The sequence below is a fragment of the Notechis scutatus genome, chromosome 1 (assembly GCF_049901735.1).
Source record: "Notechis scutatus isolate UNSWTSFEM ecotype Mainland chromosome 1, rNotScu1.2, whole genome shotgun sequence".
Classification (NCBI taxonomy): Eukaryota; Metazoa; Chordata; class Lepidosauria; order Squamata; family Elapidae; genus Notechis; species Notechis scutatus.
In genome coordinates this window covers 110505986-110527804 of record NC_142009.1, presented here as the reverse complement: position 1 = coordinate 110527804, position 21819 = coordinate 110505986, and the positions used below count along the sequence as shown (strand labels likewise).

Here is a 21819-nt window from a genome sequence, read left to right as displayed (position 1 = left end):
TCTCGGAAGGCTTTGGTCTCTGATTCTTAAGGTATTATTGAGTTCAATATTAGTAAAAGGGGAAGGACTGGGTTGTTGTGTTGTTGTTTTTGAGCTTATCATGCCTGTTTTTTTTTTTTTTTTAGCATACATTGCCTGCACATAAAAATGGGCAGAGTTTTGCCTGCCATTTTGAAGCCAATATTGGTTATTTTAGACATCATTAACCTTGCTCCTCTAAGTCTGGGTGAAAAGGTGGCAGAAACCAATGTTATCTTGAAAACACTAATTTGTGCAACATTTGGTTATTCTGGTTAAGTGCAATATAACTCTTTAGAAATTTTTAGACTTCCTTACTGCAGCCCAGAATCAGTGAACAGTATGTCTACAGGATACAGGTAGTCCTCGACTTACGACCACAACTGAGCCCAAAATGTATGTTGTTAAGGGAGACATTTGTTAAGTGAGTTTTGTCCCATTTTACGCACTTTCTTGCTACATCTGTGAAGTGAATCACTGCAATTGATAAGTTAGCAACCCGGTTGTTAAGTGGATCTGGCTTCCCTATTGACTTGGCTTGTCAGGTCACAAAAGGGGATCACATGACCCCGGGACACAGCAATGGTCATATAAATATGAACCGGTTGCCAAGCATCAGGATTTTGATCACATGATCATGGGGCTGCTGCAAAGGTCATAACTGTAAAAAATGGTCATAAGTCACTTGTCAGCACTGTTTTAACTTTGGAAGGTCACTAAATGAACTGTTGTACGTCAAGGACTACATGTATTTGAAAGGCTACTTTCCACTTTCCAAGGCCTTTCTTCAAAGATCAAGTCCAGTTACTTCAAAATCCTGTGATGACCCAGAGTAGGATACAAAATAAACACAGTCACAAAAACAGGTGAAGCTCCTTTTATTCCTCCACTTTGCTTCAAAACTCCAAATATCCTTGACTGGAGACAAAAAACTCCCCCACAAGCAGTTACAAAAAGGAGGAAATGCCGTTTAAACTAAAAATTCCTATAAATTATAAAGAGTAAAAACAACACAAACCACACTGAAGCAATTAAGGGAACCAGGCAAGATAAGGGGTTGAAGACGTCCAGAGATATCGCAACACACACTGGGAAGGATGCCAAACTCAGAGAGGAACGACAGACTAGAGATATTTCCATGCTTTGTTTCCAGCACTGGCCCATACGCATGTCCATTCTTTTAACCAGTTCTCACAGCTGCATCCCATGAAGAAGATTAAGGCCCTTTCCTCCCCCTAGACCATGCCATTCACGTCTCTCCCTTATCCTCTCCTCCTTGCATGTCCTAGGATGGAGAGGAGATGGGCCTGGGTCTTCCTCTGACTGCCCAGCTGGTCTCTGCCCTTCCCCAGCATCCTCCACAACCTCTGGAGCCACACTTCCACTCCCTGTCAGCTGTTCCTCCTCTCCCTCAGAATCAGTCTCCAACAGGGGCATGACAATCCAATCACATTCCCACCTCCGTGTCTTCGCATCTCTTTCAAAGAGCTTTGAGTGGTATCAGTGCAGAGTAGATTAGGATAATGAAGAGCAAATATATAATCTCAACAGAGTTTAATTCATTTCTGGACAAACATTATGGAACTAATCTAGTTTTTATGAAGCATGGTTAGTCTGGGATGTAAACAAAGGTGTTGTTGCATCCTAAATAAAACTATTTTTTCACTGACATCAGTGATACTTTGCCCTTAAGAATCCTATATTCCGTTGGTTGTAAAATTGAAAGGCACAACTTTTAATCAGTATAGTCTTAATATTATTTTACAGTTACATATATCCAAGTGTTTGTTTAAAAATAAAACATGCTCACCATGAGCTACACAGAATAGTTCATTTTAAAATGTTAATATTGGTAAATATGAATAACCCAAATAAGCAATCTTCTTGTTAATAGGTATGTATAAATATAATATGCAATTGTCCTGAATTCATATTTCAAAATATATTTTAAAATGCAAAACAAAAATAGCACATTTAGCGTTTGTCAGCAAAACAGAAAGATTTAAACATTTTAAGAATAGATCAACACATACACACTTTATTTTTTTATCTATGGGAACACATAGGGTAATAAGCAGATATAGGGAAGAATCTTAAATTAAACAGGACAGCATGAGAATATTGCTAGTCATCATTGCCATCATGGAAAAAATATTGCAGCAATCTCTTTATATGTTTTAGTGGTCAGTAATAGTTGTCAAACACAAATAAATACAGTAATGTACCCCTGTACCTAATCCTCCAGAGGGGGGGAATCCCTTTTTACCAATCCCTCTTCAATTCACAGGAAAAAAATAGCTAAATGAAACTGGACTGATGCTATCTGGAAGCATCTCTCAAAATAAAATTAAGATCAACACATCTTTTCAGTTCCTGAATCTTCTGCAGAATGAGAAAAAAAATCTGAAAACATACACTCAGGTAAAACAGATGTCCTGTTTCCTGAATGTTTTCTAAGGTTTTTCAAGAAAAACAATCAGGATCAACTGACAATTTAAAGTTCTGTATAAAACATTTGCCCCTTTTTGCGGTTTTTTTAATCTTTACCCCTAAATGTTTTCAGAGTTTTACTTGTGTTCTCCCAATTCTTTAAATAATCAGAGTTTGCCATGAATCCTGGTTACCCTCTTTATAATAGAGTTTTACCACAAAGATCCTCAATGCACATTATGCCACACTAAAGAATTTTTTTCAAGACCATGGAAAAAATGAGAATCAAATGAGAATAGCAGGAAAGGAGCCATGTCTGATTAACAAGGACATACTCTCAAATTTGTTAAACAGATAATTTCAAATTTGCTTAAAAAAAAAATCTAAATAAATCTCCAGACTTCTAGAAGAATGTTCCAAAAAAATACTAGTTTAAAATGGAACTTTGGGGTCTATATGGTTATTATTATGTAAACAATGGGAAACCAACATGTCATTAAGCATGGAGATGGCAGCATCATGGTTGGAGAGCTAAATATCACTGAAGAAAGTATAAATTCTGCTTTGTAGCAAAGAATTCTATAATAGTATATCAGATCCTCTAACCATCAGCAGAAGCAAAAGTGAATTATATAGCATTATAATTACTTCAAACTAACACACTACAAGAGAAAGTCTGAAGGAGAATGAAGAATGAATTCAATGTGTTGGAATGCTCAGCTGAAAATCCAGACTTAAGCTGCACATAAACATTGTGACAGGACCCGAACCTAGAAATTTATGCTAGAAGACCCTCAAATCCTGAAGTAAGTTGACATAAAAGAATGAATCAAACTTCTTACAGAGTCCCTTGACAGTGAGATGGGTGGTAGATAAGTTTGATAAATAAATAAACAAAATAGAGTAACTTGCCAATTACAGTAAGAATTAGTTTGTTGCAACTAAAGATGGTACATGCAGTTACTCAATCTAAAGCGGTAAAGATTGGATCACTTTGTTTAATTAATAACTGAAACAAGCACTAAACCATATTGCTATTTATTCATTTGGATTCCTTTTCTGTTAGCAGACTCCACCTGAAGCTTGGTAGAATTCATTTTAAAGATGTGTAAAGATTCACAAAACCTGAAAGGGGGCAAGTAAATTAATACTTTGGATCCCCTTTTATTCAGGGGATCCTCCTTATCCAATTTAAAATTTAGTATATTTCTAAAATACTATATTCAGAAGCATCTTTCTTAAGAATGAAAGTACATTCAAAAGAGAACCCTTTATTCCTTCTTTACCACTGGCTACGAAATAGCATAAGTAGAGAGCAGACACAATTAAAAAAATAGGTATGCTGGTTTAAATTCCAGAGAAATGTAAGGGGTACAACAAAATTTTAAATCATAGTATCATGATAGTTCATATGAAAACAAATATTTGAAAAATAAGATTGACAATGTAATAGTGATTTTACTTGGCTTGTTTCATGATTTGTTAGGAAAATAGCAGCTTTCTCAGTAAAGTTTTTCTATCATCACTGGCCAAAACTTAACATAAGATAGGAGAGAAAAGAGGTGACAGCAGTGAGGAAGGTTGGCAACACCTAGCAAATGTTAAATTTGCTAGCTTTGATCTGAAACAACCACTGCTGCCAAAAAGCCAGATTCTATTTTTCAAATGTTTTTGGCTGACCTCATTGAGCAGGGGGAAATGAAAACTACAAGAATAATGTTTTTGAATTGTAGTGGAATCCCCAAAGATGACTGAAAGGTTTGTTTCTACAAAAGCTGACTTAATAATCTGTATTGGAACAAACAAAAATTTACAATTTCCAGCATGTTTTAAAAATAAAATTATTGAATGCATTATAAGAATTATGCATACTGGACTGTTCAGTAGTGAAGTATAACATTTAGTATTAGCATTACTGATAAAAAGTGAAAACATAACATCCAGTGTTAACACAAATGAATATCATTGATCAAGTTGGCTTCCCTTTTTTATCCCCAAATCCACAAATAGTTCATGTGAATCTTCCAAACATATGAAGAAATTTGGAGAGCAAGGAAAGAGAAGCCCATCCTGCTAGAAATGAAACTTGCTCAGAAAATGGACACAATTACATACAACTCAAATATCTGAGTTATTTTAGACAAAGCTCAAATAATTATCATTATATGAATACTATTAATATTTGACCAACAGAAAGATTAAAAAAGATGTAAAGTCTTTTATAATTTGGATATTTCACTGTATGTGTAGAAAATAGCTCTAACCAAATTGCTGTACTAGTAAAGTTAATGATTTAAATTTGTTTTCAGACCCCCTAATCAACTGGGTAATCATTTCCACCCCCCAAAATCATTCGTTTGATTAAAGTTGGTAATTCTTATCACATTGATGCAGTTCTAAATTCTCAATTCTAAACATATTTGCTAATGTTCCAAAATAATGAGATCCCTTAATGTTACATCTTGTATTGGAATTCAAGCAGTGAGCAAAGAGAGGCAAATGGAAAACACTTCAAATGGCAGCATGCTTATCTCCTTCTTTTTTCATGACTGATAATATGATAGAAAAGAAATTATCGGAGCTCTGCAAATGAAATTGGGGGAGAAATTCTCAGCTCCATTAGAGACTATCAGGGAACTTTAGTGGGCTGTTCCTTCAGTCTAGTGAAACAGTCCCTTAAAAATAAATATATAAATAAAACTTTAAATGGTAATTAAATTCTAAGATAAACAACTCATTATGTTGTCCCAAAGGTGCTTTTTTCAGGAGGCAAAAGTCTAGAGCTTCTCAGTCATCCAGGTCATTTTAGCTATACAATTTGGGATGAACACCCTTTGAATGGTGTAGGAATAGGAATAGATTTCCAGAGGGGAAAAAAATGCAGACTACAGTAACCAGGAGCACTACTCAGGTGACTCTGAGGTGACTTGGAGGTTCTCCAAGTGCTTCAACAACCTTCTAAAAGGAGGCAAATGACCAGCTGTTTGCAAGGAATATAAATTCTTCCATTCCCCACTATCCTGTCAAAGCTGAAGAAGCTTCTTGGATGAGAAGTGAAATGTCTTCAAAATAAAAAACAAGAACCTCCAGTTGCCTCCTGAAAAAACACCTTTGGGACAACCATGACCTGGATGACTGAGAATCTCTACCAGCTATTATATTGCATTTACTAGAAACACCAAGGCTCTCAGTCTGAATGGATTGATGAAACTATTGAATAAAATAGGTTTCATACTTCAAGACATTCAGGTTCTAAGTTCTTCCAATATTTATATCTTAAAGGTGAATATCAGAACTTAAAATGATTTTATTTTCCACTTCTCAACTGTATTATTTTAATAGTAGTATTATTTAAATGAACATTTAAGTGTATATCTTCTAAGATTTACAAGATGGTTTCAACAGTAATCATTTGACAAGTATTGTGTCAGGAATAAATGTTTGGCCATTATTTAAATCTTTCATATTTCACCTTCATATTAATAATTAGCCTTTCCCCCATGCCTCACAAAAATATATATATATTTTCTCTTTGAAAAAAATCATTACAAATTCCCAGGAAGCAGAATCATCAGATCATTCCTATATAGCAACATATGAATTGAGTCACTGAGTGAAGCTCTTCTTGATGAGCACATTAGGGAAGCTGGCATTCAGTTCTAGGACAATTCGGTGATCAATTTGTGAACAGAAGGACACATCAAGTAAGGACAATTCTTTACAAGACTCCAACAATTTCCTTAAAGAAGCCGGGCTTACCATTCTTGTCCCTGGAAAAGAAGAGAGCAAAAAGTTAAAGGAAAAAGAAGGAATATCTACAGAAACAAAAATCACTGGGCTCTTTAAAGAAGGCGACAGTGTTCCTAATTAATATCAAACAGTAGGAACTTTTTTTTTCCTGCTGCAACCCATAGTCAAAATTATTTTTGTTTTATATTCTGCATTTCTTATAAGTCATTTTGAATACTGGTATAAATAGAAAGCTGGAATATAAATTAAATAATATTGAGCCAACATGGAATAGAGATGAAAGAATCAGATCTTCATTCAACTCTACAATTCATTGGATGGTTTGGCAAACCATGACATTTAATCCCATGAACTTTTTAATATCAACAAAAAGGACCCATTTTATCATTTTCTCCACTAACTAATCTTTCTCTTTTCCAGCTCAACTACAGAGTTTGTTCAATGAACAGTATTGACTCCATCTTATCAATTATGTTGACCAATTAAGATCACTGTCACCCCAGAAAGTGCAACATAAAAAATCTACGATTGTAAAATGTGGCTTACTTAGTTAATAATGTGGTATCTGTGCTTGAGGCCAAGTGGTGAAAAATCAATGGTCAAGATAGCATAGCTAGATTGTAATCTGTGGCATATCTACCATGCAATTATAAGGCTATCTTACTTAAAATGAGCATAAACTGTAATCTTAGGATACAGTTCAAGACGATATATTTTGACACTGATTTCACTTAAGGATAAGCTATATATCACAAACATACTCCTGGAGTGTACAGTCCTTATTAATTTAAGGACTGCATTATTAATTTAAGAGTTTTTGAATAAAAACAAATTACATTTGTTCTATTTGTTGTATTGATCCAGAGAGTTATAAACACAGCACAAAAAATCATCAGTTGTTCTCTTTCTTCTTTGGAAGACATTGCGAAGACCAGACTCCTCTCTAGAGCATTAAAAATCTCCACAGACCGTTCTCATCTTGGACATTCATATTTCGATCTGTTACCATCAGGGAGGCGTTGTAGGTGTCTTAAAATGAGGACTAATAGATTGAGAAACAGTTTCTTTTCCAAGGCAGTAATTATCTTGAATCAAACAGTACATTTGTGATTTAGTCCTATTATTATCATTATAATTATTTTAATTTTTAAAACTCTGTAGTGTGATTGTGATGTAATGTTTGGGGCACTGTGCTGGAGTAGCTTTCAAATATCACTGTATTCGTGGAATGCAATGACAATAAAGGTATTCTATTCTATTCTATGATATGAACATTGTTAGACTTTATTGTGTCCCCTGCCTATTGGGGATGATATCCTTAATAAAAATAAAATAGCAGCAGCACTAATAAGCTACCAGTTTGGTCTAGAGGTGAAGGTACCAGTCTAGACACCAGGAGACTGTGAGGTCTAGCTCTGCCTTAGGCATGAAAGTTGTCTGGGTGACTCTGAGCCAATCACCCTCCCTCAGCCCAACCCATCTCACGGGCTTGTTGTTGCATGGAAAATAGGAGAAGGAAAGAATATTGGGCATGTTTTCCAGCTTGACTTATTTATAGAAATAATACAGGAGGGATAAAAAAATAATAATAATAATTCAGACTAATGGTGGAAAGAACCTAACTAGCACAATGAGCAGGGCACAGACAAAAATGCACATAGGATGCCTCCTTCCCAACAACCTGAATGCGATGGCTGCATACGGAAGGCTTCTCGTGCCCCAGTTTTTAACTTAGACGGGAAGGAGGGTTGAAGAAATCCTTATAATGGGAGCTCTGGAAAACTCAGGTAGTTATGTTATTGTCTCTCTCTAGTGGGGGTGGGGGAGGGGTGACGTTTTTAATGTGCTTATTTCTGTACAGAAACTGAGTAACTGCATTCTGAAACTGTCAAGTAAACTGATGGTTTTGACAGGCACAAGGGGACAGTTGGAACTTTTGGCATTCTAGGAAAATGTGGGAGGCATTTTTTTTTTTTTTTTTAGTTTATAGCATCTAAGAAGCCGTCAAAAGAAAAATGCATTGTTATTCCTCCTTCCGTGCCTGAACAGTTTTACATATTAGGCCTTTTAAATATGTGTGAACTTTGCTAGAATTACTGTTTTTAATTCAAGGAACTGAGATAGTAAGGGTGCATACAGATGGTTAAACCCACCATGCTCTCCTAAGCTGTACTTTATGCTGCCTGGCTGCAGTCAAAATATCAAGTGGAAGTTTATTTTTCTGGAGCATGTTTTATGCCCTTATTTAAGCATAATCCAAACATATGTTGCAATTTATGTGATCACATAATGGCTCTGCATATGTTGCTCTGCAAGCAAAGAACAAAATTGTACCCTTTTTCACATATTGCCCATTTTCAAACTTCAGTATTAACAAGCCTCTTAGTATTAGCAACCACAAAGAAAGAGAAGAAGAGCAGAGGTGGAAGTAAACTACATCTGAGTGCTTTCTGAAAAGGTAGTTGATGTTTCCAAAGGTCATCCATTTGCATACTTGCAAAAAAGGTAAAGGTTTCCCTTGCCAGTCGCATCTGACTCAGGGCGTTAGTCATCTCTGATTGACAGTCAAAGAGCCAGCATTGCCCATGGTCATGTGACCAGTATGACTATATGCCAAAAGTGCATGGAACGCTGTTACTTTCCTACCAAAGTTGTACCTATTTCTCTACTTGCATTTACATGTTTTCAACTGCTAGACTGACAGGAGCTGGGGCAAGTAAAGGAAGCTCACTCCATCACATGGTACATAGGTCTCAAATTGCCAATATACCAGTTGACAAGCCCAGCATCTACTCCTTTATTTGTACCTGTCAGGGCTCTGACAAACCAGGGGGTGGGGGAAGACCAGGTTCAAGGGTGATATGAATGATGTGCTTCAGTGTTGGCTGGCTGTCAGGGCTCCGACAATCCACCCCCCATTCGAATCATGAGTCTCTAGCTGCATCTCTCAGAGTTTTTTTAAAAAATCATTTATTAGGAGTAAACATGTCAGCGTTACCTGGGTGGAGCCAACACTGAGACACATCATTCACCTGGATGTATATTCTCCAATGGGACACATCCATAGCCAAGAGTCATCAATCATGCTCTCTAGTAATAATCTTGCGTGCCAGAAGCTTCGGCCGCCTATCTATGAAAATATTTAAGGTATGCATTACTCCCCCCACTCCCTTTCTGCTGACAACTCTAAAAGACCAGAGAAATATTTTTGAGTTGACAGTACCTACTGGCTGAGGTACAGCAATAGCACTTAAGACTTATATACCGCTTCACAACGCTTTACAGCCCTCTCTAAGCAATTTTACAGAATCATCATATTGCCCATCAGGCTTCGGCGATCCACCACCCAGTGTGAAGACCGACACATGGTTCGACACATTGCTGACCTACTAAATTTGTCACGGCTCATGGGACTTCTAATTGGGCCAAAGGCTGTTTTGAGAGATCGCTGTTTGAACGCTGTTGGAGGGTGGCTGCTGACTCGGGGAGGAGAGCTGTGGGTTGGTGGTGTTGGTTGGCACACATAGGGAGTAGAGTGGGAGGAGTTGCGATTAGGCCTGCGGGGAGGAGGCATGGGGAATTAGCCAGGCGGGCGGATATTAGGTTAATTAAGAATGGTGGGGTATGTAGATAAGAAGCGCTGAGAGGCAGTTGCTCTCAGCACTGGCTTTATACAGATCTTTTTCTTGTTGTTGCCTATCTGGATGGGATGCATTTGCATTAAATCGTTATCTTACCTGCTGACAGTAACATGGTTTGTAATAAAATTCCTAATTGCCCAGGAAGGCTGACAGCCCCCAACAATATGGGTCCTCATTTTACTGACCTTGGAAGACTGGAAGGCAGAGTCAACCTTGAGCCGCTCAGGATCAAACTCCTGGAGTGAGCAGCGAAATATATTATTGTAGTACTACCTATACTTAGCCTGCAATACAGGTAGTCCTCAACTTATGATCACAATTGAGCCCAAAATTTGTGCTATTAAGTGAGAAATTTGTTAAGTGAGTTTTGCCCCATTTTACGAATTTTCTCACCACATTTGTTAAGTGAATCCCTGCAAATCCTTAAATTAGAAACACGGTTGTTAGTGAATCCAGTTTCCCTACTGACTTATCAGAAAATCGCAAAAGGGGATCACGTAACTCTGGGACACTACAACCGTCATAAATGTGAACTACTTGTCAAGCATTCGAATGTAAATCACATGACCATGGGGATGCTGCAATGGTCATAAGTGTGAAAAATGGTCATAAGTCACTTTTTTCAGTGCCATGGTAACTTCGAAGGATCACTGAGGACTACCTGTATTGCATTCTAACCACTGTGCCACCATGGCTGAGAGCAGGATGAGGAAATCCGAGTTCAAGTTCACTCTCAGCCTTAGAAACTCATTTGAGTCACTCATTCACTCTCAACCCAAACTACTGCATGGGAGTGGAGGAGGAAATCCTACCTACTACTCTGCTTTGAACTCTTGAATGAAAGACATGGTATAAATGTGACAAAGAAATAAATATCTCTAATTTATTTTTGTTCAGACATCTATTGTCATGAGAGTTAAACATTTTATTGCAGAACCTTTAACTGGCTATTAAATCCTCACTATTATTGACAACAGGAAAGGGAGACCTAAAAAAGGATAAAACTAGCTTGTTGTCTAAAGAGATGTTAAAAAGATGTTTATTTTTCTCTATGGAAAATGTTTCACATGGCAGAAATTTAACTTAGCAAGGTAGCATATTTTTGTGCTGGGTGGGGAGAGGATGTGTACTGATCCATTTAACAGCATCAGATGTACATTTTTCTTGTCTTTGTGTTGTCTATTTATTGTTGCAATAAAACCTTGCGCATTTGAGAACTCTGACATAAATATTTAGAAAGAAACAATAATATTTTTCATGTTTAGTTAAAGTCATTCCACAACAACTCTGTAGCAGTAATTTTCAAGATATTTTGTACAATGAAGTAACATCAAGTACATAAAGAAATCTATCAATTAAAAACACTACAATGATGATAAGTCCAAGAAACCACTTTCCCTCCCAAAAAGAAGGCCTTGATAAGCATCCTGAAATTGGGGGGCTGGTTAAAAACTATCACTTGTACCTCTCACTAAACTTGGTACCCTGCCTGTTTTTATTTTTATTTTATTTTAAAAATTTAACCAAATATTTTTCATGTTTCAAAGTAAAGTTCTGACTTCTAGCCCCACCCTGCTTGTCAGGGCCTCCCAAGCATCCTTAGAAAATAAAATGGGTAGAGAACAGCATCCCAGCAATTACTTTTGAAATATACTACTCTTCCAGGCAACACCAACAGAGTAAACTGGAAGATGGTGGAGAAATTCTGGAAATTTCAGAGAAACAGCAAGGACGCCTGTGAGGTGTCTTCCATATACTTTACCTCTTTTTGATAGTGTGTGTCTTTTGCCTGAACAGTATGACTCCACTATTTATGAATTCTTGCTTATGATAAAGATTGCATGCAAAATAATATGTAAGTATGTGGAGATATGTTACCTGAAAATATCAGTAGATGGATCAAACATAATAAAAGAAAATAGCATTAAACTTCCACTGCTGGTATGCAGCTTGTATACAATACAACTAAGCCGGCAAAAAATGTATTGCATAGACTGCTTTTTTCTTATACAGGGCACCTTGGTACTCATTGTTAATTGATTTCGGGAGATGCAATGAGTACCCAAAACAATGAGTACCAAACAAAATTTTCCCATAAGGAATAATGTAGTGAATCACAAGGCAGCCAACAGAGACAAGTTCTAGTTTGGGTGTTGTATGCCAACAAATGATGAGTCCCGGGACAAAATGTTCACATCAAAGGGCTCAGAAGTTAAGTGAGATTAGTACTTGATTGGAAATACAATCAGGGAATTTCAGGACTGTTAAAATAGATTGAAAAAATCTAAACATATCCAGATTAGTGGCAAACTACATTAAAATACATAAATAACAGTATGAAGTATGTTGAGAAAGGATTTTGGGATCTACTGCAACACAATTGAAAACTTAAATTAATGTATTAATTTTTAAATTAGTATTTAAATATATTTTTTAAAAGAAGTGGTTTTGTTTTATGCTTTTCAAGAAATTCTTTTATCATAGGGTCCCCAATTTATAAATATATCCTATCATGCACTATTACAATTCCAAAAACTTCTCAAAGCTGGCAATATTACTTGAATGAATTTCAGGAATTCATTAAAAAAAAAACTTGATTTTTTAAAAAAGAAAAAGTAGCAGCAAAGAATAAGTAATGAGGCAAATGTTCCCAATTTTGTTAATCAAAGAATTTGGAATTAGACTGATTTATCTCACTACCAATGATTCGTTAAAGCCATAAATGTATCTGGTATCAATTGTTTTTACGTAGCAATCTGCCATCAGGAAATAGGAGATCTCTGAACATAGTATTTCCAACAGAAGAGAATATTTACAGCTTAGGGTTGGACTGTGGGGTCCTTAGTGCTATCTGAGCTTGGTTGTTGTCTTGCAAGAAAACAACCAAGCTCAAGAGAATACCAAGGGTTCCAAACATAGTATTTCAAAATCATGCCTTTATAATTTTTTCTTCTGACTTGGATACAATTAATTAATTTACAGGAGAATTAAGTGTTCTTGTGGGGACTTACCTAAAATATCAAGCTGTCGAAGAGTTGTACAATTTGCAGCAAGTTCTTCAATGTCAGGATCACACACAGACCGGTTAGCTGTTAGAAAAAGCTTTTGCAAATTTGGTAGTTTTCGGGCAAGTTTTGCAAAGCATCCCGTACTGCTCTGAAGAGTTGGGCACCAGCCAAGATCAAGCTCCTCCAACAGTGAACAACCAGCAGCCAGCTCTGCTAATCCATTTTCAGAAATGTTTTTACATCGCCATAAATCCAATGTTCGAAGTTTTTTGCATTTGGCTCCCATCATACTAGCTACTGTGTCATAGTCCTCAATCTGTCAAATTAAAAATATTTTTTAAAAACCAAATGGTGTTATCTATTCTCACTGTAGATATCTAATAATGTCTATATTATGTCCAGCCTATAGACCCTTAAGGAACCCAAGTATCAATTATTTAATTGGCCTTCAAGACCTTGTAGTCAAGAAACCATTTTTGATCGACGTTCATCAACTAAATAAGCATTTTGGGCACACAATTCCATCTAGCATACCCTAGTATTTTTAAGCCTCTGTGCCTTTAGGAATGGAAAATAAAATACAATAAACAATTCCAATGGATCTTCCTTAAATGATTGCTCTATAGTTCGTTTACTGAAAAAGTCCTGCTTCAAGTCTTGATCCTCATATTTTTAGTGATCACTGGACTTGAAGAACAATTCCAAAATAGGAACATTATCTGTAAAAAGTTTCTTATATCATCATCAAAAAGCATTTTCAATGAAGTCACAAGCACGCTGGCCAGAATTAAATTTGCACAGTATAAATGTAATATGATGCAGACTGACTTTACTCTTACTTTGAAACTAAGTAGTCTCATTTTGAACTAATAGAAGTTTATAGACTGTCTGATAACAAAACCAGTCTTATTTAGAGTAAGAAAAAGTAAAGTAATACGCAGGATGATTATAGAACAAATTATTGAACTCAATCCTTGGTTTTTTTTCCCCCAAGGGATGAAAAAAAACATAAATTATTAATTACATTTATTTGCCACCTATCTCTCAACAAGGCAACTCAGGAAACAGCGGGAAGACATCCAATAGATTGGAATTATACACCACAGAAGATATTAAAAAGTAATATTTGTAGAAACAATTTCTATTTCATATCTATATCAAGTTTTAAGATATGCTAGTATTTATGCAGAGGAAATAGTACACTGAAGTGATATGCAGACTACTGTATTTATATGCAGAATTCCTGCATGAGAACAAACTGACAGGTGAAAACCTTTTCATAGATTTGAATTTACATAGCTATACACCATTGTTTATGTAAGCCAAATTTCAAACAAGGAAAGATATTTTTCTGTTTTTCACTTCTTCTGTAGTTGTAGATCTCAAATAAGCATTCATTTACATATTCTACAATGTAGAATGTAGAATTTTATATCAATTCTATAATTCATTTACATTAACAAAGTCAAACATCCTTGGCCCAATTCTGGAATTATGTTCTCCTTCAAATGAACTGGGTTGAAAATGGAGCCTTAAACTCAAAACTCTCAATTTTTCTAACCGAAGGTTTCATAAACAGACAGTAACTGTACATGATTTGGGGGGAGAATGGGTTTAATTCCTAATTTCAATAATTTATGCGATACAAGTAAAAGGATCAGCCCAAGATAACAGATGTAAATAAGAGTAATTTTCAAGCACGTATTTACACTCTTAATCAGGTGTATTTGTATTTGGGTTGAAATAAATTTTAAAAAGTGGAGTTTTTTAACTTTAATTTTTTTTAATTTACTTGTTTAATATTTTGGACAGGGAGAGGGAGGAACCAAGCTAGTAAACTTGAGCAGCATCTCCATAAGTCAAAACTTTTAAGAACTTACCATCACACAGCTTCCCAGGCTGAGGTGCTGAAGTTCTGAACAGAAGTTGAGAATGCTGAGCAGTGCTGTTTGCTGTCATTAGGGAACACATCAGAAGCAAATATAGAAAGCAAACATAAAGAGGAAAGGGTCAATTAGACATTAAAGGCTGTCACCACTTTCCCTGAAATCCAGCTCAAAACCTAGGAAACAGACACCACAAATACCATTTAATGAGTCCCCAGATGCTCTAACCATTGATTGGCTTATAGTCAAGTAATCATTACAACCCTTTATATAACAAGTCACTGTGGATATGGTTTTGCATGCCCTGAAGACACCTTTATTCCCATGACCTATCAGCTCTTTTCCCTCAGGAGAACTCTTAGAAGTCTAGTAAGTTCAAAGAACAAGCAAGGCCAAACCAAAAATGCAGCAGGTTGGTGACATCCCGAAAAAGGAGAGCATCTCTTGACATTCAGTTATCAGCTCCAGCCTGATGGAACTGCCAATAGAGTCACACAGCATCAGGATCGAGTTGGTGACTTTAATGTCACAGGATGGTCTTGCTGACAAGGATGCTGACAATCATTGAGCACCTGTCACAAGCAACATGCAGATGGAAACAAATATAATGTGCACTTTACACTCATGTTGTTGCCATTTTAAGCATGTTCACAGTGAAGTGCCACCTCATTAAAAAAAAATGAAAAGGACTCTAACAGAATATCAGATACACTTTGAAAAATAGCTATTCTTTCGAATTTATGGATAACTTTTACACAGAAGCATGCATATTGCCCAAACTCAAATTAGACATTCATCTTTTTCTAAAGATGAATGACTTTTCCTTTTCTTTCTTTCCAATTATTTTTCAGATTTTATAATTCTTAACTGACAAAAACTGACATGAAAAGAGTAACAGAAAGGCAATTATGAATTTCTTATAGTGCAGTAAAAAATTCCAAACTGTAGTTTTTCAATGTAATTTCACAACTTGTATGTATTCATTTAAGTCTTTCCAAAACTCAACCATGGCCTTTCAGGATTTTTACTGAATAAAATATTACATGAAAGACTTCTGTTATAAAAACTGGTTTAAGTTTTTATAACTTTATCTGGTGTTCCAGTTTTAAACAATTGAGTCAGTCTACCTACTGTAATGTAAATACAATATTTAACACACACAAATATAAATAGGGATCTTTCTCATTAAGAAAACACCTTTTTAAAAGTTTTTAGTAATTTGCTATTTCTAAAGAACATACTATATTTTTGTAGTCAAGTATAATTTTCATAGTCTTTTTAATATTGAGGCCTTTATAAATTATTATTACATAATTGGATACTAAATAAATAAATGTAATACTAAATAGGGTGAATAAATAGATTTAATCTCTAGGAAAGATTTCTACAAAATGACAATGGGAAATGAAAAAAGAGCAGCAAAGGTAAAATCCAACAATTAGAAGGATTCACAATAATGCATCTTTAATAATGGAAAGTTATCCAGTCTTGCTCTATAATGTTGGGGGCATCAGACATTTGCTTTGTATTTATTAAAAGAAAAAAAAATGCTAGATTCTACTAACGTGTACATAAGACTATAAAAATCATAAATGTTATACATGTTAATTCCATAATACTATAATCATAAATAAAATGGATGATAATAGAAGTTTCAGATCCTAATATTAAAATATTTGTAATAAGTACAGAAATGATCAGATGGCATTCAGTGTATTTATATACAGTGAAAAGATGGGCCTCTAAGATTCTGCTAGTGTAAATTCAAGTCCAGGTAAGTTATAAAAAGAAAGGGCATATTCCATTCAATATCTACAATGTCACTATTAGACTAATCATATACATAAATACAATTATGAAAGTATTGGTTTCTAGCTAATTATAAAACAATCTAATGTTGGATATAAGAAACTCTATTTTAGAAAAAAAAAATCCTACCATGGGGTAAAACCACAGGACTTTTGTACAGTCCCCAAGTCCTTCTTTATGCTATCCAAACTTCAATAGTATTGCTGAACAATAGCACAAAGCAAAACTTTTCCTTAGCAACACCTGCCCTCTGGAATAGTATTCCTCCTGGGATTAGATTAACCACAACCCTGCTGGCCTTTTGCAAGGCTTTTAAGACCTGGCTTTTTTCTCAAGTGTGAGGGTCAGGAAGGGGTTGAACCCACAAATTGAATGAATTTGTTGCTGACTGATTTGTCTTCATAACTTTTTCTTTTGCTGTCAAGTGTGTTCTATTTATTATTTTGTTACTGCATTGAGGTACAGGTAGTCCTCGACTTACGACCAGAATTGAGTCCCAAATTTCTGTTGCTAAGTAAGACAGTTGTTAAGTGATTTTTCCCCTATTTTACAACCTTACTTGCCATAGTTGTCAAGTGAATCCTTGCAGTGGTTAAATTTGTAACATGGTTGTTAAGCAAAGTCAATAATAAGATTCATTTATCAGAAGCTCGCAAAATGTGATCACATGACCTTAGGCCATTGCAACCATCATGAATATGAGTCCGTTGCCAAGTGTCTGAATTTTGATCACATGACCATGGGGATGCTGCAATAGTCATAAGTGTGAAAAATGGTCATAAGTCACTTTTTGCAGTGCTCTTGTAACTTCACTAAATGAATTGTTGTAAGTTGAGGACTACCTGCATTTATAGTCTCAGCTTTCCAAAGAGACGGTGTGAGATGGCAGACTTTATACATATACCTCACATGAGCCACAGTGGCGCAGTGGTTAGAGTGCAGTACTGAAGGCTATTTCTGCTGACTGCCAGCTGCCTGAAATTTGGCAGTTCAAATCTCACCAGGCTCAAGGTTGACTCAGCCTTCCATCCTTCCAAGGTTGGTAAAATGAGGACCCAGACAGTTGGGGGCAATAGGCTGACTCTGTAAACCGCTTAGAGAGGGCTATAAAGCACTGTAAAGTGATGTATAAGTCTAAGTGCTATTGCTAATTGCTGCCATACACATATAATAAATAAAGATTGATAACATCAACTGTCATCATTCTGAGCCACAAAACATGAAACACATGACAATACATTCTGAATCACAAATCACATGGCTTAATGTAGTTTAAAAGTTAAAATGTTCTCCAAAGACCCTCCCTCAAATCCATTTTCTACTCAGTTGACATCACTAGTCTTCCCATAGTGGTGCTTAGACTCCCAAAAACAAGTTCAGCTCCCCCATCTACCACCAACATGGCATTACTAGACAGATGGTTTCTTCTTAAGCCTTTTACTTATCAAGGATGGAATGAAATCTTGTATATGTATCCAATATTGATTGGATATTTATCCTAGCAGTCCTGGGTAGAACTTGAAATCTTTACTACACTTGATAGGTCTTCTTTTCAATAGAAACAATCCCATTTCAATCTGTCCACAACTCATGCTTATCTCAAATACTAGAAGTATATCATTGATATATCACACACACACACACACACACACAGATGTGTTTTAGGAGGGAGGCTCATTCAGTTTCATTGTATACATGTCGTGCATTGACAATAAAGATTCGATTTGATTTGATATTTTTCAGAGAGAAAGTCTGGCTTCAAAACAAATGGGCAAATAAAAATTAAGATATATATCCAATCAAGTATACACACCTACACAGAATTATTACATAGTTCATAAGAAATTGACAATATGCTGCTATTGTCCATTGTGCATCTTAAATACATTCAAGACAATACATTATGAATGCATACTTAATGAACAAATTAAATGAATAAAGATTAAAGTCATGTATTAGCAAATGGTGAGACCATTAGCACAAAAATATTCTGGGTATAATAATTGCAAGCAAGATTATAATTGAACAGAGTTAAGCCAATTGGCTGACTGAAACAAAATTATAAATTATGTTAAGTACTTTCCAAAGTTAAGAAGCTTTTAACAATTATTTACAATTAGGAGATGAATTGCATATTGTGTTCTGATTCTGGAAACAGTTCATTACATTATATGAAAGGATGTGATAGTTGGATTGTGTAAAAAGAGGACTTTCTATCTTTTAAAAAGTACTTCTAAAGTTGAAAATTGGACCATTCTTGGCCATAAACATTCAAAAGTGAGAAACAAAGGGCAAAATGAAATATGTGGCAATTAAGCTGCAGTCAGAGGAACTAATTGAAAATCATGCATGCTATTATTACAGATATATTTTCTTCTTATATTTCCTTGTATTAAAAAGGAGAATTTTTTCATTGGCAACAATTAAAAATTAATTCTTGCAGAATGCTGATTGCATATGTATGTATAAATAACTAGCTGTGAAAATAGGTGCGAACTGGTAGAATCCCACCCCTGGACCTGTGGAACATTCTTCTCCCTAAAGTTCGACAGGCCTGTAACCTCCTAGCTTCTGTAAAGCACTGAAGACCTTTTCCCCCCAAGCACTGTGACAGATGATGTGACTGCATTTCGGAAGCTTGACTTGTGCCAGGTTTTTGTTTTTAATGTTTAATAGTTTTAATACGGTATTGTTCACTGCTGGTCACTGCTCAGTTTGGTATAAGATGGGTGGCTATACAAATGTTTTAAATAGTAAATAAACAAACAAATCATAATTAAACATTACTGAGCCTTTCAAACATCACAGTCTGAAGTTTCTCTTCCTCTGATATTTACTATATGTTTAAAATAGTTTACTATGTTTTCTCTATAACTTTACAAAGAGTGCATTAACATGTAAGGTTTAAAGAAAAATGATTTTCATACCTCTATTTTTGTTCGATAAAGAATTAAACGTGTAAGGTTGCACAATTTGGCAATGTGGTTGAAAGCCTGAGGTGGAATTTTATCACAGGAGGAGAAATTTAATTCCTGCAAATTTAAACATGTGTCAGCAATAACTTCCAAACAAGCCTCATTGAGGAAATGGCCACAAGACAATTCCAGGCGTACTAGTTCTGAACCACAAACTTTCAGGAATCTGTAAGAAGCATATATGAATCAATTCACGAAGAAAAGTAATGCATTTGCTTTTAATTCATTGTAAAAACGGGGTAAATTCCCAGAATTTCCAATGCCACATCTTAATAGATCACGAGCAAAATTATGCACGCCTAACAAGGAACTATTTTAGCATAGCAACAACTTTCTCCAAGATAATTGGAAGGTAATCATAATCAACTCCAGTATCCAAGACAATCCAGATAGCCAATGATTCTTTGTGACATTGCAATAGGTCAAATTCCAACATGTAAGCTTTTAAATATATTTAAATTCATTTACAAGTGTTACAATTTAGTATCCAAAAATAATGGCATTATATTATATCCCATTATATCTCCATAAACAAAAACAATCCCCACTCCAAACTCTCCTGTAATTATGAACTACAGCTGACAGCTGGGTTTCATAATTATTAATATAAGCATTATTTGTAGTCATTTACTGCATCTCTGTTCAGTGTTTCCCATGAGAGGTTGAATTCACATACATAAAGGTACCCTGCAATTTTATCCTGATAGCATAAATCCTAAGAGATAGATTGGGCTGGGAGGCAATGATTTAGTCCAAAGTCACTCAGATGTTTTGTAATGGAGACTTGAACATAGGTCTCAATACATCTGGCCCATGATGCTATCAGACTTCCGTGCCTTCTCTGTTTTGAAACCTGTATCATATATCCTGATGTTGCATAGAGGGGCAGTTCCACTTCATATTAGAGTTTTTGTATGTCCTACACAATTCAACCCCTGAATTGGAATGCTCAGATATGCTTGTCAGTGTCAGGTGCAAATCAGATGGAAAAAGCCCAAGGAAAGGAAGCTGATCCTGAGACAAAACTATTTTTTCAGAACAGAAAATACAATCCATGCAATCTAACCTGCTTTTATTCATCTGAAACAGTTCAAGCAAAACAAGAAAATAGTAGAGCAAAAAAATTAAATCACTTCACGCAGCAGTCAAATTACATGGCTAAGTCGTTAGATTTAAAAAAAAAATCAGAATAAATTAATTTGTATTGATTCATTCATTGTTTAAAATGTCACCAGACGTAAAGAAGGGTTTTTTATTTTTAAAGGAGGAATATTGCTTTAATGTAGATATTTCATGTTGCCAAAGCATTTAAACAGAATTAAATGTTCTTCTGTTACAGAAGAAACAACAGCCTCTCACTACTGATATTTCAAGCAGTTTCAAAGACATTTACTAGTCTGCTGTTGTCAAAAAAATTTCTCTCAATTTAGTTTATTATATAAAGAATTTGTACGTGATAATATAACTCATCTATTAAAGTGCCTAAAGATTACTGATAGAGCACTATAAAATTATTCAGCTATATCACATTAATATCATTTGATTATATATGATTTATAGTCCCATTTAATATTTCTCAAATTCTGTCTAGCTCAAGCAAAGTAGTTCATTTAGCAATTTTTACAAGTGAAACATTACAATATTCTTATATAGCCCTACGGAGATGGACACTATCAATAAGTTAAATTATCTTCAACCTTGCCTCAGGATATTGAAATACCTGAAGCATACTGTCCTCTCATGGTAATATTTGTTAGCTTGTCAGCTATCCTAGATTACTATTCTAATTTGTTCTGTTTCTTATTATTAATACATACTCTACTAATATTTACATTTTCAGAAACATAAACAACATGTCTGCTGTATATATTAGCAGTACATATTAACACTAAAAGTGTATATTAACACTAAATGATGCTCACTGAAGGATAATTTACTCATTGTTTATAAACTTCAACAAGATATATCATATATTTATGTACAGTGTGTGTGTGTATGTATGTATGTGTGTATATATATATATATATATATATATGTATGTATATATATATATATATATATATATATATATATATATATATATATATATAAAATTCTTTGGAAAAATTGTCAATTATTCAGCCTATGAATTATTACTTTTTAAAAATAGAAAAATAATTCTAAAACTGTAGGTACAAATTGATTATAGTCTACTTTTACTATTTACAAAATTTCCATTATCAACAACAAAGAAGTAACTAGAATTTTGGATGTGTTCTTGATCTGTATTTTCTTAAATGTTTGAATGAATAGATTGTAATGA

General features: G+C 35.0%; 1 protein-coding gene across 4 annotated transcripts in view; it reads right to left on the bottom strand.

Moving 5' to 3' along the window:
• Nucleotides 1-879: 879 nt before the first annotated feature.
• FBXL4 (F-box and leucine rich repeat protein 4) overlaps nt 880-21819 on the bottom strand; it is a 49415-nt gene continuing 28475 nt past the window's right edge. For all 4 annotated transcript variants that reach the window (XM_026666590.2, XM_087943036.1, XM_026666591.2 and 1 more), the window contains 4 exons: nt 19470-19683; nt 14728-14799; nt 12851-13163; nt 880-6218 (listed from right to left, as the gene is read on the bottom strand). In XM_026666590.2, coding sequence (XP_026522375.2) covers nt 6055-6218; nt 12851-13163; nt 14728-14799; nt 19470-19683 — 763 coding nt within the window. In that variant the 3' untranslated portion in view covers nt 880-6054. The remainder of the gene's footprint in view (nt 6219-12850; nt 13164-14727; nt 14800-19469; nt 19684-21819) is intronic.